Source organism: Oncorhynchus kisutch, linkage group LG18 (genome assembly GCF_002021735.2).
Source record: "Oncorhynchus kisutch isolate 150728-3 linkage group LG18, Okis_V2, whole genome shotgun sequence".
NCBI classification, from domain to species: domain Eukaryota; kingdom Metazoa; phylum Chordata; class Actinopteri; order Salmoniformes; family Salmonidae; genus Oncorhynchus; species Oncorhynchus kisutch.
The window spans coordinates 65745427-65764441 of record NC_034191.2 but is presented as its reverse complement, the minus strand read 5'-3'; the positions used below and the strand labels follow the sequence as shown (position 1 = coordinate 65764441).

Below are 19015 nucleotides of genomic sequence, written 5' to 3'. Positions count from 1 at the left end.
TCAATACACACCAGGTGTAGTGGGGATGATGAAGCGCTAGCCCCTCCCCCGGCAACTGTTGCTATGGAGTTGGGTGGAGAGCCCACCCTCAGCGGAGACCCTGTTGTTGTCACGGCACCAGTGGTGCTGTAAGCATAACAAATTGTTTGGTTATGAAATAATTTTAAATGTTTTCAATTGTAGGTTTAACCTTGTTCTTCTCCCAAACCAACCAATGAAATGGCCCTACCTGTAGGACTTGGCGAGTCGGTTGGCTGGGGACTGTTTGTTGGGTGAGGATGAGGAGGAGGAAGGTAGGCGCTGGGTGGTAGCGTAGCCCGGTGTGTCTGAGGCTGAGCCCAGGCGCTGCAGCTTGCTGGGAGAACCAGACCCTCCACCTCCACCTCCGGTCAGAGGGGAACTCACACGCTGGGCAGGCAGGGTGGAACTGGAGTAGTAGTGACCTAGGATCAGATGGAACAGGGGTTATAACAAGGTTGAAGAACATTAGTCCTCTAGATGCTGATCTAATACCAGTTTAGCACTTTCCCTAAGCTGTTGCTAGATCTGTGCCTAAGGGCAATTTCTAACCGAAGCTGAAAGTATTGGATGCCATGTGTAGTACCTTTAATGGTATTATCTCTGTCTCATTTCTCTTTATGTATAATGGTATGTACTGTATTATAAAACAATAATTTCTAACAAAAGCTAAAAAGATTGGATGGCATGTGTGGTTCCTGGTCTCTTTAAGGACATTATCTCTCTCTCTAAATTCTGTCTATACAATGTTATGTATACAGTATATTGTATTTATATAATGTAGATGTGTACTGGTATTGAAGGTATATTGTATATATATAATGCAGATATACAGTATACCGATTGTGGGAAGCTGTGCATCAGGCAGATGAAAGGCACTGCCATGGCTTTGAGAGAAGGAGTCTCCTCCACTACCTCCCCCTCCCCCTGCCTGCTGCTGGGCCGCACGACTAGATGTCACCTGGAGGGAGAAAGAGAGAGCGTAAAGAGAGAGTGATAGAGGAGAGAGGAGAAAGAAGAGACAGAGTGGGGGGAGTAAAGAGACAGAGAGAGAGACAGAGACAGAGACAGAGAGAGAGAGACAGAGAGACAGAGAGAGACAGAGAGACAGAGAGACAGAGAGAGAGAGAGACAGAGAGAGACAGAGAGAGAGAGAGAGAGAGAGAGAGAGAGAGAGAGAGACAGAGAGAGACAGAGAGAGAGAGAGAGAGAGAGAGAGAGAGAGAGAGAGAGAGAGAGAGGAGGAGGGGGGGGTTGTAAAAGAAAGGAAATTACTATTCTACCTTATCACCACATCACTTCTCTCTACATCTTCTTAAGGTAACAGATAGACATTTCTAAAAGGTAGAACCTATAACACTGCCACAGATGATATCCGGTCCAGTTGGAATCCCCTATCAGATCATGCATTTTTCACCGGGTCACAGTGATCCTATCCCAACACAACAGACAGAGTTATCTAATGTATTCCTCTAGATCCTCAGAGACAGGAGCACAGCATATGTTTCTACTCCTCTGAGCTCCTTCCCCTTATGCTAATGACAGTCACCATGAATATGTCTCTAAAGGTGAACCACACACACACGCTGAGGCTCGCTTGCAGTAGGCCCCCGTTTAACAGTGCGCACACACACACACACACACACGTTCCTCAGGCAGCTCCTGGCTCCAGGCTGTATTTTCCCTCCCTAATAAACCAAAGCGTGTCTACTGATTACAGTGACTCTGTGGTTCCAGGTCACTCATTAAGCCCAGGCATCACAGGGTAGAAGGACATTTTTGCATCTAGATTTTGGGGTATTTTGGTCCATTAATATTAGGATTTTCAAAGAGTCTAAATAAAAATGTCAAAAGTTGATGAAAATGTATATTTCCGTTAGTTTATCATACCGTCATCAAAATGTCATGAATTGTAACCACTTTGAAATGGACATACATGTACATCCATTACTTCAAATCTCACTATATTGAAACACACATATGTAAAAGCCAATTTCATAGAACATTTTACAAACTGGATTACATTTAGTAACTTACTTTGAAGGGACGGTGATTGGGTCTAAATAGGCTTTTGGTAGTCTTAATTCAGTGTACTTATCTTTAACTGACATTTCCTGAAAGTCAAACTCATCCCACACACCAACTAATTTCTCTCAGCTTCAGAAGCATCTGCATCCACCAAATGTTGTGTGGTAATCCTTAGAGGTATTCTCCAGACTCAATATGGTGTCACATCGCTATTCTTTATGACATTTTCTTTTGAAATGAAATGTTTGTACCTTTCTTTAGTATTTTACAGATAGAAAGATGAAAAAAAGTATTTATCCACAATCTGCTCTGTATAAGTCTGGTTCTAACTTAGACTTCCTCCAGTGTCTAGAAAAATGAATTTGCATGCTATGCAATTATGCAGATATTTAATGAGATTCAGTTGAAGTCGGAAGTTTACATACACCTTAGCCAATTACATTTAAACGTAGTTTTTCACAATTCCTGACATTTAATCCTAGTAAATATCCCCTGTCTTAGGTCAGTTAGGATCACCACTTAATTTTAAGATTGTGAAATGTCAGAATAATAGTAGAGAGAATTATTTATTTCAGCTTTTATTTCTTTCATCACATTCCCAGTGGGTCAGAAGTTTACATACACTAAATTCGTATTTGTTTAATTGTTTAACTTGGATCAAACGTTTTGGATAGCCTTCCACAATCTTCCCACAATGTTGGGTGAATTTTGGCCCATTCCTAGTGACAGAGCTGGTGTAACTGAGTCAGGTTTGTAGGCCTCCTTGCTCGCACACGCTTTTTCAGTTCTGCCCACAAATTTTCTATAGGATTGAGGTCAGGGCTTTGTGATGGCCAATCCAATATTTTGACTTCGTTGTCCTTAAGCAATTTTGCCACAACTTTGGAAGTGTGCTTGGGGTCATTGTCCATTTGGAAGCTTTAACTTCCTGACTGATGTCTTGAGATGTTGCTTCAATATATCCACGTAATTTTCCTGACTCATGATGCCATCTATTTTGTGAAGTGCACTAGTCCCTCCTGCAGCAAAGCACCCCCACAACATGATGCTGCCACCTCCATGCTTCACGGTTGGGATGGTGTTGTTCGGCTTGCAATCCTCCCCATATTTCCTCCAAACATAACAATGGCCAAACAGTTCTATTTTTGTTTCATCAGGCCAGAGGACATTTCTCCAAAAAGTACGATCTTTGTCCCCATGTGCAGTTGCAAACCTGTCACGAACCCCGCTTCCTGAATCTGTGTTTGCCTGTGTTTCTGTCCTGGAGTGTGTTTCCGGTGTTCTGGAACGCACCCTGTCTGGTTGCCGGGCAGATTAGCTTGTTGGGAGATCGATGTTCACCCGCACCTGTATCCCATCAGTAATCTGCACACCTGTCCTGATCATCACCTCTCCCCTTCAAAAGCTCTGACCTGACATCCATTCCCTGCCGGATCGTTAGCCATGAACAGTATGTTGTGCCATAGTATCAGCCTCAAGTTGGATAGAATTTGTTTTGTTGTTTTGTACGTCTTGCTTGCCTTCAACTTACCTCTGTTTGTTCTGTCTTCAGTTACTCACCCGGATCATTTACCCCATTCCCGCCTGGTCATCGGAGGATTCCGCTTCCCCATTGGATCCACCTATTTACTCCCATCAACTCACCACCGCTGCCCGCTACGCCAACTGGATGTATCTACCCACTCACATTCACTTGTAAATAAATACTCACCTTCTTCCTACTCTCCTTGTCCTGGTCTGCTTCTGGGTTCGATTTTGAAGAAACGTGACAAAACCGTTGTCTGGCTTTTTTTGGCGCTTTTGGAGCAGTGGCTTCTTCCTTGCTAAGCAGCCTTTCAGGTTATGTCGATATAGGACTTGTTTTACTGAATCTTCACAATGTCCTTTGCTGTTGTTCTGGGATTGATTTGCACTTTTTGCACCAAAGTACGTTCATCTCTCAGACAGAACGCATCTCCTTCCTGAGCGGTATGACGGCTGCGTGGTCCCATGGTATTTATACTTGTGTACTATTGTTTGTACAGATGAACGTGGTACCTTCAGTCGTTTGTAAATTGCTCCCAAGGATGAACCAGACTTGTGGAGGTTTACAATATTTTTTCTGAGGTGTTGGCTGATTTATTTGGATTTTCCCATGATTTCAAGCAAAGAGGCACTGAGTTTGAAGGTAGGCCTTGAAATATATCCACAGGTACACCTCCAATTGACTCAAACTATGTCAATTAGCCTATCAGAAGCTTCTAAAGCCATTATATCATTTTTTGAAATTTTCCAAGCTGTTTAAAGGCACAGTCAACTTAGTGTATGTAAACGTCTGACCCACTGGAATTGTGATACAGTGAACTATAAGTGAAATAATCTGTCTGTAAACAATTGTTGGAAAAATTACTTGTGTCATGCACAAAGTAGATGTCCTAACCTACTTGCCAAAACTATACTGTGTTAACAAGACATTTGTGGAGTGGTTGAAAAACACATTTTAATGACTCCAATCTAAGTGTATGTAAACTTCCGACTTCAGCTGTATCACCTAATTATCATATTTCTACAATATTTCATAAACCTTTTTTTTTTTAAGTATTCTTTTTGTGTCCACATTGAACTGGTATAAGTTGATTGTGATATGATTAAGGGGAAACATTTACCCTATTAGGGTGTGGTGCCTGGCCTTAACAGAAGGCCAGAAAAACTGATTCATCAGACATGGATTGGAATATGCTGTTTAAAACCTGCAGTCATTAGTTCACTAGACTAAAGTCTTAAACCAAACACTCTGAGTCCCAAATGGCATCCTATCCCCTATTTTTGTCCTAGTGCTCTGATCAAAAGTAATGTACTATATAGGCAATAGGGTACCATTTGGGACGCAGTACAATCCTGTGGTTGTCTTGTGGTTTCAGCATTGAGGGAGACTCTGCTGTAATGTCGGTGTGCAGATATAGCCTGATCCCTCTGTACCAGGTGACACATCTCCATACGTTAAATATTCATCCGGAGGCCCATAGTGGTATAAATACACTGCAGGAAAACGGCTATCTGAGACAGTGGCTTACATAAACAAACGCACACACACACACACACACACACACACAAAATGAAAGATAAATAGATAGGCACTACGCTCCACTCATCTTAAGAGATTCACAGTGTGTGTTATAGGTGCTAGATCTCTATGCATTGTTGAAGCAGAAGTACCATTGTAGTATAAATACCTAGCTAGTAGTAGTGTATAAGAGGCTCTACTGTATGTGATGCAGTAGCCTTATATAATCAGTCTGTCCTGGTCTAGAGTAGACTATACAGCCAGTGCTACTCAGAACATCTCCCCAATCAACCTGACAGACAAGGCAAAACATCACTGGAACACAACCAGACAGAGAGAGACACAGAGGGAGGACAGGGCAGGGTTGGGGGGATTGGGTGATGGGGAGGATGGTAAAAGTGGACAGGAGCCCTCATATTGGCACAATTGAAACAGGAAGAAAGAAGACAGGCAATGCTCCTCTTCCTCTCTCTTTTCAGTCTCTTGTTTTTCTTTGTGTGTGTGTGTGTGTGTGTGTGTGTGTGTGTGTGACAAGATCTCCTGGTTTTAACAATTTGACTTAAAATTCCAACGTTTGTCCACATTTCTCCAAACGTCAAATTGTGTGTGTGTGTGTGTACTGATACTGGTACACTGAAAAACATACATTTGCATTTCCTTTCCTCTAGTAATTAGCTACTATTTCAAAATGTATCCCTATGTATTATTCATATCCATACAGACAGCAAAATAAAACATTTGCCCTCTCAATGCATGCTGTATCTTTTCAGTTGGTAACAAATGGCAGGTGTTGTTGTGAGTATGTCTGAGTGGATGAGCACCTGTGTGTGTTTGTGTGTGAAAGTGTTGTGTGTGTGTGAAAGTGTTGTGTGTGTGTGAAAGTGTTGTGTGTATATGTGTATATGTGTGTATGTATGTGTGTATGTATGTATGTATGTATGTATGTATGTATGTATGTATGTGTGTGTGTGTGTGTGTGTGTGTGTGTGTGTTTTGTACTGTCAGCTAGCTTGTGAAAAAATGAACATAGGGAATAAATGTCTCCTGCAGGCTAGAGGATAAATGGAATCCTCTTGATCAGTGTGAGGAGATGAACACACATTCACCTCCTTTAACAAATGATTAGAGAAATAACAAACCAAACTGGTATCTCCCCATGCAATTAAACAGTCCACCTTCACTGCTCTCCTCTCCCTTCCACCTAGATCAAATAAACCGTGCTAAATGTATCTGTCTCTTTCCTCTAACCTCTACTAGCCACACACCTCCCCAGGCTACTATGACCTGTGTAGAGCAGCAGGATAGCCCACACACGATGGTGTGCATGACAAATAGAGAGAGAGAGATAAAGGGGAATGGGAAAGAGGAGAGAAAGTTAGAGCCGACTCCGTTAGCTTATTCCGAGCCAACAGCTAACTGAAGACTTTTGACTTGTAGAACGTGACTTTGCCCTTCATAAGGTTAAGCTAAGGAGCATTAGAAAAGGTGAAAGCAGTAGATAGTGTGCAGAACAGCCACATCGCCCAGTCAAGAGCTGGGAACTCCCTGCCTGGCTCCCTTCCTCCATCCCTGGGTACAGAATAAAAACAACTCAGGACAGTAGTGTTCGGCTACAGAAAATATAAACAAATATCGCAGTAACATATGAGAGTAACTCTGTCTTGAATGTGACAACTGCTTTACAAGAAGAGATTGTGAGTCGCTAAACATTAGCATTATCCTTATCATCATCATTATCATATCCTCATCTTTCTCCTCATCATCATTGTCATGGTGACCTACCTGGTTGTAGCTGTGCACGGCCCCTCCGACCTGTCCACTGCGCTGTGGGGTTGCCGCTGCAGCACTGTCACTAAGGGCGAGGGTCTGGTTGCTATGGTAGCTGGCGGAGTACTGGAGCGAAGCCTCTGGGGTGGAGTTGAGCTGCAAAGAACTCTGGGAAAGAAGAGCTGGGGAGAGAGAGCGAGAGAGAGCGAGAGAGAGCGAGAGAGAGAGAGAGAGAGAGAGAGAGAGAGAGAGAGAGAGAGAGAGAGAGAGCGAGGGAGAGAGGGAGGGAGAGAGGGAGGGAGGGAGGGAAGGAGAGAGATGCAGCTATTTAGAACAGGCAGTGCAGCGTTTCAGCCCTCAGTGATTTAGAAAAAGCATACATCATTTATCAGGAGAGGGAGGAGGGGGTAGATAAGGGTTTTACAAGGGAGGAGGAGAGGGAGTGGATAAGGGGTTACAGGGGAGGAGGAGAGGGAGGAGTGGGTGGATAAGGGGTTACAGGGGAGGCGAGGGAGGAGGGGGTGGATAAGGGGTTACAGGGGAGGAGGAGAGGGAGGGGGGGTGGATAAGGGGTTATAGGGGAGGAGGGGAGGGAGGAGGAGTGGATAGGGGGTTATAGGGGAGGAGGAGAGGGAGGAGGGGGTGGATAAGGGGTTATAGGGGAGGAGAGGGAGGGAGGAGGAGTGGATAGGGGGTTATAGGGGAGGAGGAGAGGGAGGAGGAGTGGATAGGGGGTTATATGGGAGGAGAGGGAGGGAGGAGGGGGTGGATAAGGGGTTATAGGGGAGGAGAGGGAGGGAGGAGGAGTGGATAGGGGGTTATAGGGGAGGAGGAGAGGGAGGAGGAGTGGATAGGGGGTTATATGGGAGGAGAGGGAGGGAGGAGGGGGTGGATAAGGGGTTACAGGGGAGGAGGAGAGGGAGGAGGGAGTGGATAAGGGGTTACAGGGGAGGAGGAGAGGGAGGAGGGGGTGGAGAAGGGGTTATAGGGGAGGAGGGGAGGGAGGAGGAGTGGATAGGGGGTTATAGGGGAGGAGGAGAGGGAGGAGGGGGTAGATAAGGGTTTACAAGGGAGGAGGAGAGAGGAGGGGGTGGATAAGGGTTTACAGGGGAGGAAGAGAGGGAAGAGGGAGTGGATAAGGGGTTATAGGGGAAGAGGAGAGGGAGGAGGAGTGGATAGGGGGTTATAGGGGAGGAGGAGAGGGAGGAGGGGGTAGATAAGGGTTTACAAGGGAGGAGGAGAGGGAGGAGGGAGTGGATAAGGGGTTACAGAGGAGGAGGAGAGGGAGGAGGGGTGGATAAGGGTTTACAGGGGAGGAAGAGAGGGAGGAGGGGGTGGATAAGGGGTTATAGGGTAAGAGGAGAGGGAGGAGGAGTGGATAAGGGGTTATAGGGGAGGAGGAGAGGGAGAAGGGGGTAGATAAGGGTTTACAAGGGAGGAGGAGAGGGAGGAGAAGGTGGATAAGGGGTTACAGAGGAGGAGGAGAGGGAGGAGAGAAGATGAGGGAAATAGGGAAATAAGGGTAAAGTAGGAAAAAGTGGAAGGCAGAGTATCGGAGGTAGAAAGGAGGAAAAGAGAAGGTGACCTCAGAGGAGAGGAGGAGAGATGAGAGGAGCAGAGAAGGAGAGAGGAGAGGAGGGGATAGATGAGAGGAGAGGAGCAGAGAAGGAGAGAGGAGAGGAGGGGATAGATGAGAGGAGAGGAGCAGAGAAAGAAATAGGAGAGGAGCAGAGAAGAAGAGAGGAGCAGAAGGAGAGAGGAGAGGAGGGGATAGATGAGAGGAGAGGAGCAGAGAAGGAGAGAGGAGAGGAGGGGATAGATGAGAAGAGAGGAGCAGAGAAGGAAATAGGAGAGGAGCAGAGAAGAAGAGAGGAGAGGAGGGGATAGATGAGAGGAGCAGAGAAGGAAATAGGAGAGGAGCAGAGAAGAAGAGAGGAGAGGAGGGGATAGATGAGAGGAGCAGAGAAGGAAATAGGAGAGGAGCAGAGAAGAAGAGAGGAGAGGAGGGGATAGATGAGAGGAGCAGAGAAGGAAATAGGAGAGGAGCAGAGAAGAAGAGAGGAGCAGAGAAGGAGAGAGGAGAGGAACAGAGAAGGAGAGATGAGAGGTGCAGAGAAGAAGAGAGGAGCGGAGAAGGAGAGAGGGGCAGAGAAGGAGAGAGGAGAGCAGCATAGAAGAAGAGAGGGGAGGAGCGGAGAAGGAGAGAGGAGCGGAGAAAGAGAGAGGAGCAGAAGGGAGCAGAGAAGGAGAGAGGAGAGGAGTGGAAGAGGAGAGAGGAGAGGAGCAGAGGAGGGGAGGGAGAGGAGCGGAGGAGGGGAGAGGAGAGGAGAGGGGGGGATGGGTGAGATAGGAGAAGAGGGGACGGGTGAGAGGAGAGGAGAAGAGGAGGAGCGGAGCGGAGGAGGGGAGCGGAGAAGGGGGGGATGGGTGAGAAATTGTGAGGAGAGTAAGCGAGCATGCATTTCTCTCTTTAATCACAGCTCTATCTCTCTCACGTTCTCTCTTTCCTTCTGTCATTTATGCGTTGGCGTCTCTCAGCCTAGAATTGTTTAATTTGTGATCTGGGCTTTGTGGAGTAATGTCACTCTCAACTGTGGCATGTTTAAACACACACACACACTGGACCTAAGCATGTTTACACTATCAGTCTCCATCAGCATCAGAACGCTAAGCATTCTGGGTCAACACAACACATTCCCTTAGAGAGCAACACTCTACAGGGACGAGAGGGAACAAACACACCCACCCTCCATTTGAGAGGAGCACTGCTGGGTGAAGAGGCATACATTCTCCAGAGCGAGGAGAACAATACTGTTGTCCTCTGTCACACACACACACACACACACACACATAGGTGCACACGTACACACACAGGGATAAGGGGCAGGGTTGGGCTTACTTAACGGTAGTTAGGTCCATGAGGTGTGCTATATCTCACTGTGCTTAAATATATCAATCACAGGCTTTTCCTACTCCCTATTGGAGAGAAAAATACTCTCTCTCTCTCTACCCCCCCCTCTCCCTCTCTCTCTCTCTCTCCCTCACCCCCCCTCTCCCTCTCTCGCTCTCTCTCCCTCACCCCCCCTCCCTCTCCCTCTCTCTCTGTATCTCTCTCTCACTCCCCCTCTCCCTCTCCCTCTCTCTCTCCCTCATATCTCTCTCCCTCACTCCCCCTCTCCCTCTCCCTCTCTCTCTCCCTATCCCTCTTCCCTCTCGCTCCCTTTGATGTTTATGTCAGCAGAGCACACACACCATACCACAAACACAGTTTTCATCTGAGCCACTCTGTCTTTGTCTGACATTTAGTTGAAAGTTGTGTGTAACTCACCAGAAGTGCTCTTAGGCTTTTTAGGGTTTTACATTTCTCTACATAACCAACAGGAAATGACAGCCTTTAACCACCATCTCTACCACCTCTGGAAATAAAATGCAGGACTATATTCCAAAAAAGAGGGGGGGGGGCTATCTAGAACCTAAAAGGGTTCTTCAGCTGTCCTCATAGGAAACCCTTTGAAAAACCTTATTTGGTTCGGGGTAGAACCCTTTTGGGTTCCATGTGGAACCTTTAACATATAGGGTTCTACATGAAATCCAATAGGGTTTCACCTGGAACCAAAAAAGGGTTTTATCTGGAACCAAAAGGGGCTTAACCAGGAGCCAAAAAGGGTTCTCCTATGGCAGGGATGGGCATCTTTGATGGGGGTGGGGGCCACAGAATTTCTGAACTCATCATGAGGGATCGCAGTTGCACGCAGGTCTGCCTACCCACATGTGCAGACCCCCCCCCACCACCACCACCACATTGCAAGATTCTTTTTTTAGCAGCTCTCCTCTTGACAGTGTAGAGCCATTTTGTTTTTGTTTTAGAGGTAATTTCAACACATTTTTCCATAGGGTGGAGAGAAATGTTTGCCATTTTAATATGATATCTGTGTCAGACTGACTATCAAAATTACGCGGCCGGTAATTCAACCATGATAACAAGTTTAGATAGCTGGCCGCTAGGCCAATCTAAAAAAAAAATTGTTGACGGGGGCTAATTGAATGACTATCAGTGACTGGCATAACAAGAGAAAAACTGCAGATGAACAAACAAATGTCAAACTTGAACCTTGTGGTATTCTACGACCTCAACTGAGTACAAAAAAATACATTGATCCAAGGGCCTTCAAAAGGGGGGCAGCCTGCCCATCCCTGTCCTATGGGGACAACCGAAGAACCCTTTTTTCTAAAGCTGTGTTCGAAATACTCATACGAACCTCACTGACTGTACTATTTATGACGTAAATTAAGTATGTAGTATGTTTATTGGTCATAGTATGGATATAGTTAGTATGCTAAATGTTTCAAATGATTTTGTACTATATTCGGCGAAATTTGAAGTATTTCCGTGCTTTTGGGGCCCACAATGCAAATCTTCAGAAAATGGGCGTGGCTTCACAAGAATTTCAGATTTGAAGAAAAAGTCAGACGAGCGGATAACAAATGTAAGTACAAAAAGTAAATATTCATTAATTTAACAAATTATGACAAATGTTGAGAACATGTTGAGCAATGGAATAAAACATTTAGGACTTTTCAAATGAGTTACGTTACACGTTGTGTTGCCTGACAATTTGTTAGGTATGCTAGCCTTACGAACCGCATAGCATATCATTACAGCAGTTGCTTGTATGTACCGGTATGTGTTACCTACCTAATGTTAGGTTAGTATGGGTATTTGAATACAGCTTAAGAGTGTACACTTGGTTCTCTGAGTTTTGGTTTAAGTGTCATCTTTTAAGAAGCACTACCTCTCTACACAAGTTAAACCCTCCATGTTCTCTCGTTTTGGTGTAAGCCTGGGAATCCAAACAGCCCTTCACCCCCTGAACTCCCTTATGATGCCAACAAACACATCAATATGTTTTCGGCTAAAATGAGAGAGAGGACTGTTCTATCCTTAATCTGTCTCTGTGTAGTCGGGGATTTAAACTATCTGCAGTTTCACAGCAACCTCCTCTCGTCTCCTCCACCCATCTCCTCTCCTGCTCTAGGTTCCTATGAATTATTAAACAAACACCACTTTGTGCTTCACAGCGAGAGGGGGAATGTCCCACACACGCACACACACGCACACGCACGCACGCACGCACGCACGCACGCACACACACACACACACACACACACACACACACACACACACACACACACACACACACACACACACACACACACACACACACACACACACACACACACACACACACACACACACACACACACACAAGCCTGTATATGCTGTTTTGTATATATCGGCTTTTTGTGTAATATAATGTTGTCTGCTTCTGAACTGACAGAGGAAAATCCAAACCGAGGGTGTTCTGTTCTTTCCAACTAAATAGTCCCCTCGACTCTCAGTGGAATGACTGTCATTTTGAGGACTATTAGGAGAGATACACTACATTTATAAACCACTCTCCTTCTATCAAAAGGAAAAGTCTGTGTGTGCATCAGTAAGACTAAACGGTTTGGTTTGGGTTTCTTTTGTAATATATCATTTCTGAAATGGGCTCTCAGTAAATACAAACTGATGGCTAAACCTCTTTGGGGTAGCATTGACGACAGAGAGATGGAAATGTCTTACAAATGTGATTGTGTTATTTCTTCCGTGTCCCTAAATGAGCTCTTAGCGGGAAGTTGCACCAGAGGAAACACATCAATATATAGGAAGAGACTGAAGAAAGAATGGGAACGTTACACACAAACAAACCCTGTCATATTAAAATAAGAGTTGTCCTCACGTTCTCCTGTGTTGTATTGATGAGGGTCCAGTATTCCAGACTCCTGCAGGGATCTGATGCAGGAGTCGACCAGCTCCAGTCCTGTGGTCAGCTCATCCTCTATGTCCTTCTGGCCATCAGCTGGACAGGAAACAGGAAACAGGGGGAACAGGTTAGTCTGGGTCACAGTCGTGATACAACCTCCACAAAGGGTGTGTATTTTCAATGTCACACAAATTTGATGATGTCCATGTCAGTGATATCTGGTTGTATTCTTAGGAAATATGCATAATAAAATATTATACAGTGATTATCAATAAAAACGGCTTATAAAAAGTAAAGTATTTGACGTTTAGCCTACCTTGGATGTTCCAGCGAAACTGCTCATCTGCCGAACTGCAAGACAACAGTTGAGGTTAAGAAAAATAACTCATAATATGGAGTTTATTATACAGTAATATACTGTAACCTCATAGTTCATTGTTGTTATCAAATATTCAAACTGTTTACTGTTTACAGCTGAGGTAAAAAAAAATAATTTAAAAAGCTGTAATAGCAGTGGTCAGAGATTCAGCACCATTGAAGTGGACAGCGACTGAATAGGAATTCTGAAGTTCAGCACCAACAGAACAGAAGACAGCGGCCGTCCGGACTACAGCCACTCGCCACCAGGAGACCACAGCAAGGCCTTACCAGGAAGGAAGTCAGAAGTTTACACAAACCTAGAAGTGGAAGGCTCCCCAAGACCTCTGCTAGCGATCCTGACTTTTTCAAACCTTATAATTGTCAATAATAGGGAATACATTGCAAGTAAACAAAAATATAACTTTCCAATGTTTCTGTGAAATCGCTGTCACATCCTCTTTATTTTTCTGGATCAGGGATAGACCACGCTAGGAGGCTAATGTTGCTCTGTTAGCTAGCTCCCAAGGACAATCAATGAGAGCCAGTAACAGAGTGATTTCCTCTTGAGAGAACAAAGCTGAGTACAAAGCTGAGTATATAAAATGAACAGTAAACATTACGCTCCCAAACGTTCCAAAGCAATAGAAACATTTCAAATGTCATATAATGGCTATGTACAGTGTTATAACGATGTGCAAATAGTTCAAGTACAAAAAGGAAAATAAATCAACATAAATACTATATTTACAATGGTGTTTGTTCTTCACTGGTTGCCCTTTTCTTATGGCAACAGGTCACAAATCATGCTGCTGTGATGGCATCAGAATTTGATTTGTTTTCGTATTCTTTGTGTGTCTGTCTAATCTGAAGGAAATATGTGTCTCTAACATGGTCATACATTTGGCAGGAGGTTAGGAAGCTCAGTTTTCACCTCATTTTGTGGGCAGTGTGCACATAGGCAGACCTGGATCTCAAGAGAAGACAGGCTATGGCAGCCTCTCTCAATTGCAAGGCTATACTCACTGAGTCTGTACATAGTCAAGCTTTCCTTCATTTTATGTCAGTCAGGTATTCAGTCAGGTATGGTCAGGTATTCTGTCACTGTGTACTCTCTGTTGAGGGCCAAATAGCATTCTAGTTTGTTCAGATGTTTTGTAGATTCTTTCCAATGTGTCAAGTAATTATCTTTTTGATTTCTTATGATTTGGTTGGGTCTAATTGTGTTGCTGTCCTGGGGCTCTGTGGGGTCTGTTTGTGTTTGTGAACAGAGCCTCAGCACCAGTTTGCTTAGGGGACTCTTCTCCAGGTTCATATCTCTGCTTTGTATAGAAGGTTTGGGAATCACTGTCACATTCGTCGTATGAGTGAGACCAAGGCACAGCGTGGTATAGGTACATTCTATTTTAAAGAATGAAACACTTAACAAAAACAACAAAACCAACGAACGAAACATGAAACTATACAAATTAGTGTAGACAGGCATCTAAAAAATAGTCAAGATCCCACAACACAAATGAGGAAATGGCTACCTAAATATGATCCCCAATCAGAGACAACGATAAACAGCTGTCTCTGATTGGGAACCATATCAGGCCAACATGGACATACAAAAACCCCTAGACATACAAAAACTAGAGTACCCACCCTAGTCACACCCTGACCTAACCAAAATATATAGAAAAACAGAGATATCTAAGGTCAGCGCGTGGCAATCGTTTCCTTTTAAGTGGTTATAGAATTTAACGTCTCTTTTCTGGATTTTGATAATAAGCAGGTATCTGCCTAATTCTGCTCTGCATGCATTATTTTGTGTTTTTTGTTGTACACGGGATATTTCTACAGAATTCTGCATGCAGAGTCAGTTTGGTGTTTGTCCCATTTTGTGAATTCTTGGTTGATGAGCAGACCCCAGACCTCACAACCATATAGGGTAATGGGTTGTATAACTGATTCAAGTATTTTAACCAGATCCTAATAGGTATGTCAAATTTTATGGTGTTTTTGATGGCGTAGAAGGCCCTTCTTGCCTTGTCTCTCAGATCGTTCACAGCTTCGTGGAAGTTACCTGTGGCGCCGATGTTTAGGCCGAGGTATGAATAGCTTTTTGTGATATCTCTCTCTCTCTCTCAGAAACACTATAGCAGGCTATGCAGAAACACACAATTAGAGGGATAACTGGGTCACGAGCTCCCCTCGTGATCCTGGTGATCACATAGACCACGGCAGTGTGTGTACGTGTGTGTGTGTGTGTGTGTGTGTGTGTGTGTGTGTGTGTGTGTGTGTGCACCCAGGTCTTGCCCCTAATTGCACTGCAGTAGAGCTTCCAGTGTAAAATAGATGGAGGACATTACAGAGGGAGAAAGAGGGAGAGGGGGGAAGAGGGAGAAGGAGAGTGGGGGGAAGAGGGCTGGAGAAGTTAAGTATTTAATTAAAAAATGACAATGTTTTTATTCCAGCCTGCCTGGATCCTCTATTGGGGCTGTTGCGGTGACCGTATTAAAGCCACACCTGCGGTCACAAGTAATGAAGGCATGGTAATTAGGCTTCTCCAAGTTCTGATGCTGCTGATGGTCATTAGTAGCCTACCAAACGTGCTAACTGCCTGGTACTCAGCACTCTATTGTCCCTGTAACCACTCTGACAGCAATGCAAATGTATTCAAAAATCTAATCAAACACTTGAGAGCCAATGTGCTCGTGTTGCGCAACATTTCTATTGGCTATGCAATCGAGGGAGAAAACAGAGTGATGGCCTCTAATAAAAATACAAAGCTTCCTATAGGCAAGGCCTACTATATTTATTTCTCAACTTTCCTAATATTAAGCACATTGGTTCTCTTTACAACAGGAGAATAGCCTACCTGGCTGGCATGAAAATGAACCAGGGGAAACGCTTCCTCCATTCACTATATAAGTGCATAGATGACATGTATGTTTCCCCCTGCCCCAGTCTTGAGACAGAAGCATGATAATGGTCCATTCTAAATCAAAACCAATGTCACACATATATTATTTAGTATATGTAAAGACAAGATTAAATCAAGAATAGTCTGATGGGTGACAATATTAGTTTATCACTTGTGAATGATGCCCAGCATAAGAAAAAATGCCTTTTTCCCCCAACTTTTTCGAATCATAGTCATGTAGCCAAGCACATAGGCCTATATGTTTTTATAAGGTTTGTACAAACTAAAGTGGCCAAATAACTTCTTAAAATTAAGCACATTAATCCGCTTTACAAGGGGTGTAGAGCCTAACTGGCATATATAAGCAACGTGTGAGTTTCCAGTTTGGGGAAGATCATTTTCACCATACAAAAGCACCTTTATAATAAAAGCATTACATGCATAATTGCATTTGTGGTCACTTTAGATAATGGTGTTTTCCGCTAATGGAACATTAGCGCTTATAGCCTACTACCATGTTCGCACTGCTGCGCTTACAGCCTACTACCATATTCGCACTGCTGCGCTTATAGCCTACTACCATGTTCGCACTGCTACGCTTACAGCCTACTACCATATTCGCACTGCTGCGCTTACAGCCTACTACCATATTCGCACTGCTGCGCTTATAGCCTACTACCATGTTCGCACTGCTGCGCTTATAGCCTACTACCATGTTCGCACTGCTACGCTTATAGCCTACTACCATATTCGCACTGCTGCGCTTACAGCCTACTACCATATTCGCACTGCTGCGCTTATAGCCTACTACCATATTCGCACTGCTGCGCTTATAGCCTACTACCATATTCGCACTGCTGCGCTTATAGCCTACTACCATATTCGCACTGCTGCGCTTATAGCCTACTACCATATTCGCACTGCTGCGCTTATAGCCTACTACCATATTCGCACTGCTGCGCTTATAGCCTACTACCATGTTCGCACTGCTGCGCTTACAGCCTACTACCATATTCGCACTGCTACGCTTATAGCCTACTACCATGTTCGCACTGCTGCGCTTACAGCCTACTACCATATTCGCACTGCTGCGCTTATAGCCTACTACCATGTTCGCACTGCTGCGCTTATAGCCTACTACCATGTTCGCACTGCTACGCTTATAGCCTACTACCATGTTCGCACTGCTGCGCTTATAGCCTACTACCATGTTCACACTGCTGGGCTTATAGCCTACTACCATGTTCACACTGCTGGGCTTATAGCCTACTACCATGTTCGCACTGCTGGGCTTATAGCCTACTACCATGTTCACACTGCTGCACTTATAGCCTACTGCCATGTTCGCACTGCTGCACTTATAGCCTACTACCATGTTCACACTGCTGGGCTTATAGCCTACTACCATGTTCACACTGCTGCACTTATAGCCTACTGCCATGTTCGCACTGCTGGGCTTATAGCCTACTACCATGTTCGCACTGCTGCGCTTATAGCCTACTACCATGTTCACACTGCTGGGCTTATAGCCTACTACCATGTTCACACTGCTGGGCTTATAGCCTACTACCATGTTCGCACTGCTGGGCTTATAGCCTACTACCATGTTCACACTGCTGCACTTATAGCCTACTGCCATGTTCGCACTGCTGCACTTATAGCCTACTGCCATGTTCGCACTGCTGCACTTATAGCCTACTACCATGTTCACACTGCTGCGCTTATAGCCTACTACCATGTTCGCACTGCTGCGCTTATAGCCTACTACCATGTTCGCACTGCTGCGCTTATAGCCTACTACCATGTTCACACTGCTGGGCTTATAGCCTACTACCATGTTCGCACTGCTGGGCTTATAGCCTACTACCATGTTCGCACTGCTGGGCTTATAGCCTACTGCCATGTTCGCACTGCTGCGCTTATAGCCTACTACCATGTTCGCACTGCTGCGCTTATAGCCTACTACCATGTTCGCACTGCTGCGATGAATATGTGCAGAAATTGCTGAATAGTTTATGCTTGTGGTTGTATTAATTTGGGATCTATCGCATCCCACAACTGTCCCTGACTATGTTTGGAATATTTATTTCTCGCACACATAATAGAATAGATTGACTTTTGTACTATGTGGGATAGTAGATTGACATAGACTAGTTCTTCCAATATCTTCAATATGCACCTCGGAATTGGATAAGAATGTGCGCAGTTGCGTCCCAGATGTGTCTGTCTTCACTTGTAGCTTGTGAGAAAGGCAAGATCACATGATGGAGAGCCATGCGAGAGAGAAGCGCTCCGGATTTCGCAGGACACTCAGGGAGAAGGGCACAATGGACCACTTCGGGCCACAAAAGGAATCCATTTTTTTAGGGTGCATTACGGCCACAAAGGAGAAGCCTCTGTGAAATTTAAGGCATTATCAAGTGCTTGTCAAAATATGAATGAGAGACTTTGGAAGTGTGTACAGCCTGAGCAAAACAAAAAGCAGAGCTCATGCCTTTCAAGATACTTTTTTTCAAATCATCATTAGTCTCATCATGCAGCCTTACAATGTATTAAAAATCAAAACATATATCCCAACATTTGCAGAACAACTGAAGTTAATAACTCTAAATTAAGCATATTGGTGTACATAATTCTTTGTTAAAGTCCAAAATAAACAGGGTTAGGTTACAACTCTTATAGTCTTCCCGAGTCCTTGTGACGAAGAACAGATACGTGAAAATTATACAAAGGTACATTGTGCTCTCATGCAACAGACATCAAGATTTACATGGCGCCAAATGTCTGTCTCTAGTTCATTTACTGCTTGCTTATACAAAAATACTAATACAACCTAGAATACTAAATCTTCTCTTTAAATAAACTGGAGATTGGGTCTCCCTGGCACCAACAGACAGGCACACCGACACTAATCATGGAATGGAATGTTGTCTTATCACCAAGCCATCGTAAATCTACTGTCAACGTTAAATCTCAGAGGCTTCTCCCTCTTCACACAGACACATGAGAGTTCTAAGAACCCTATTATGTTGCCTCTAAGAAAAACCGAGTGTGAGAACTTAACATAATGTTGTAATTCTATGACAC

The 19015-nt window shown here is 44.4% G+C and overlaps 1 protein-coding gene across 1 annotated transcript in view; it reads right to left on the bottom strand.

The window, feature by feature from the left end:
- Window positions 1-19015, bottom strand: part of ctnnd2a (catenin (cadherin-associated protein), delta 2a) — a 386866-nt gene that overhangs the window by 202259 nt on the left and 165592 nt on the right. Inside the window, exons 4-9 of the mRNA XM_031795295.1 lie at window positions 12980-13014; window positions 12640-12759; window positions 6872-7038; window positions 859-979; window positions 230-443; window positions 12-126 (exon numbers count right to left, since the gene is read on the bottom strand). Coding sequence (XP_031651155.1) covers window positions 12-126; window positions 230-443; window positions 859-979; window positions 6872-7038; window positions 12640-12759; window positions 12980-13014 — 772 coding nt within the window. The remainder of the gene's footprint in view (window positions 1-11; window positions 127-229; window positions 444-858; window positions 980-6871; window positions 7039-12639; window positions 12760-12979; window positions 13015-19015) is intronic.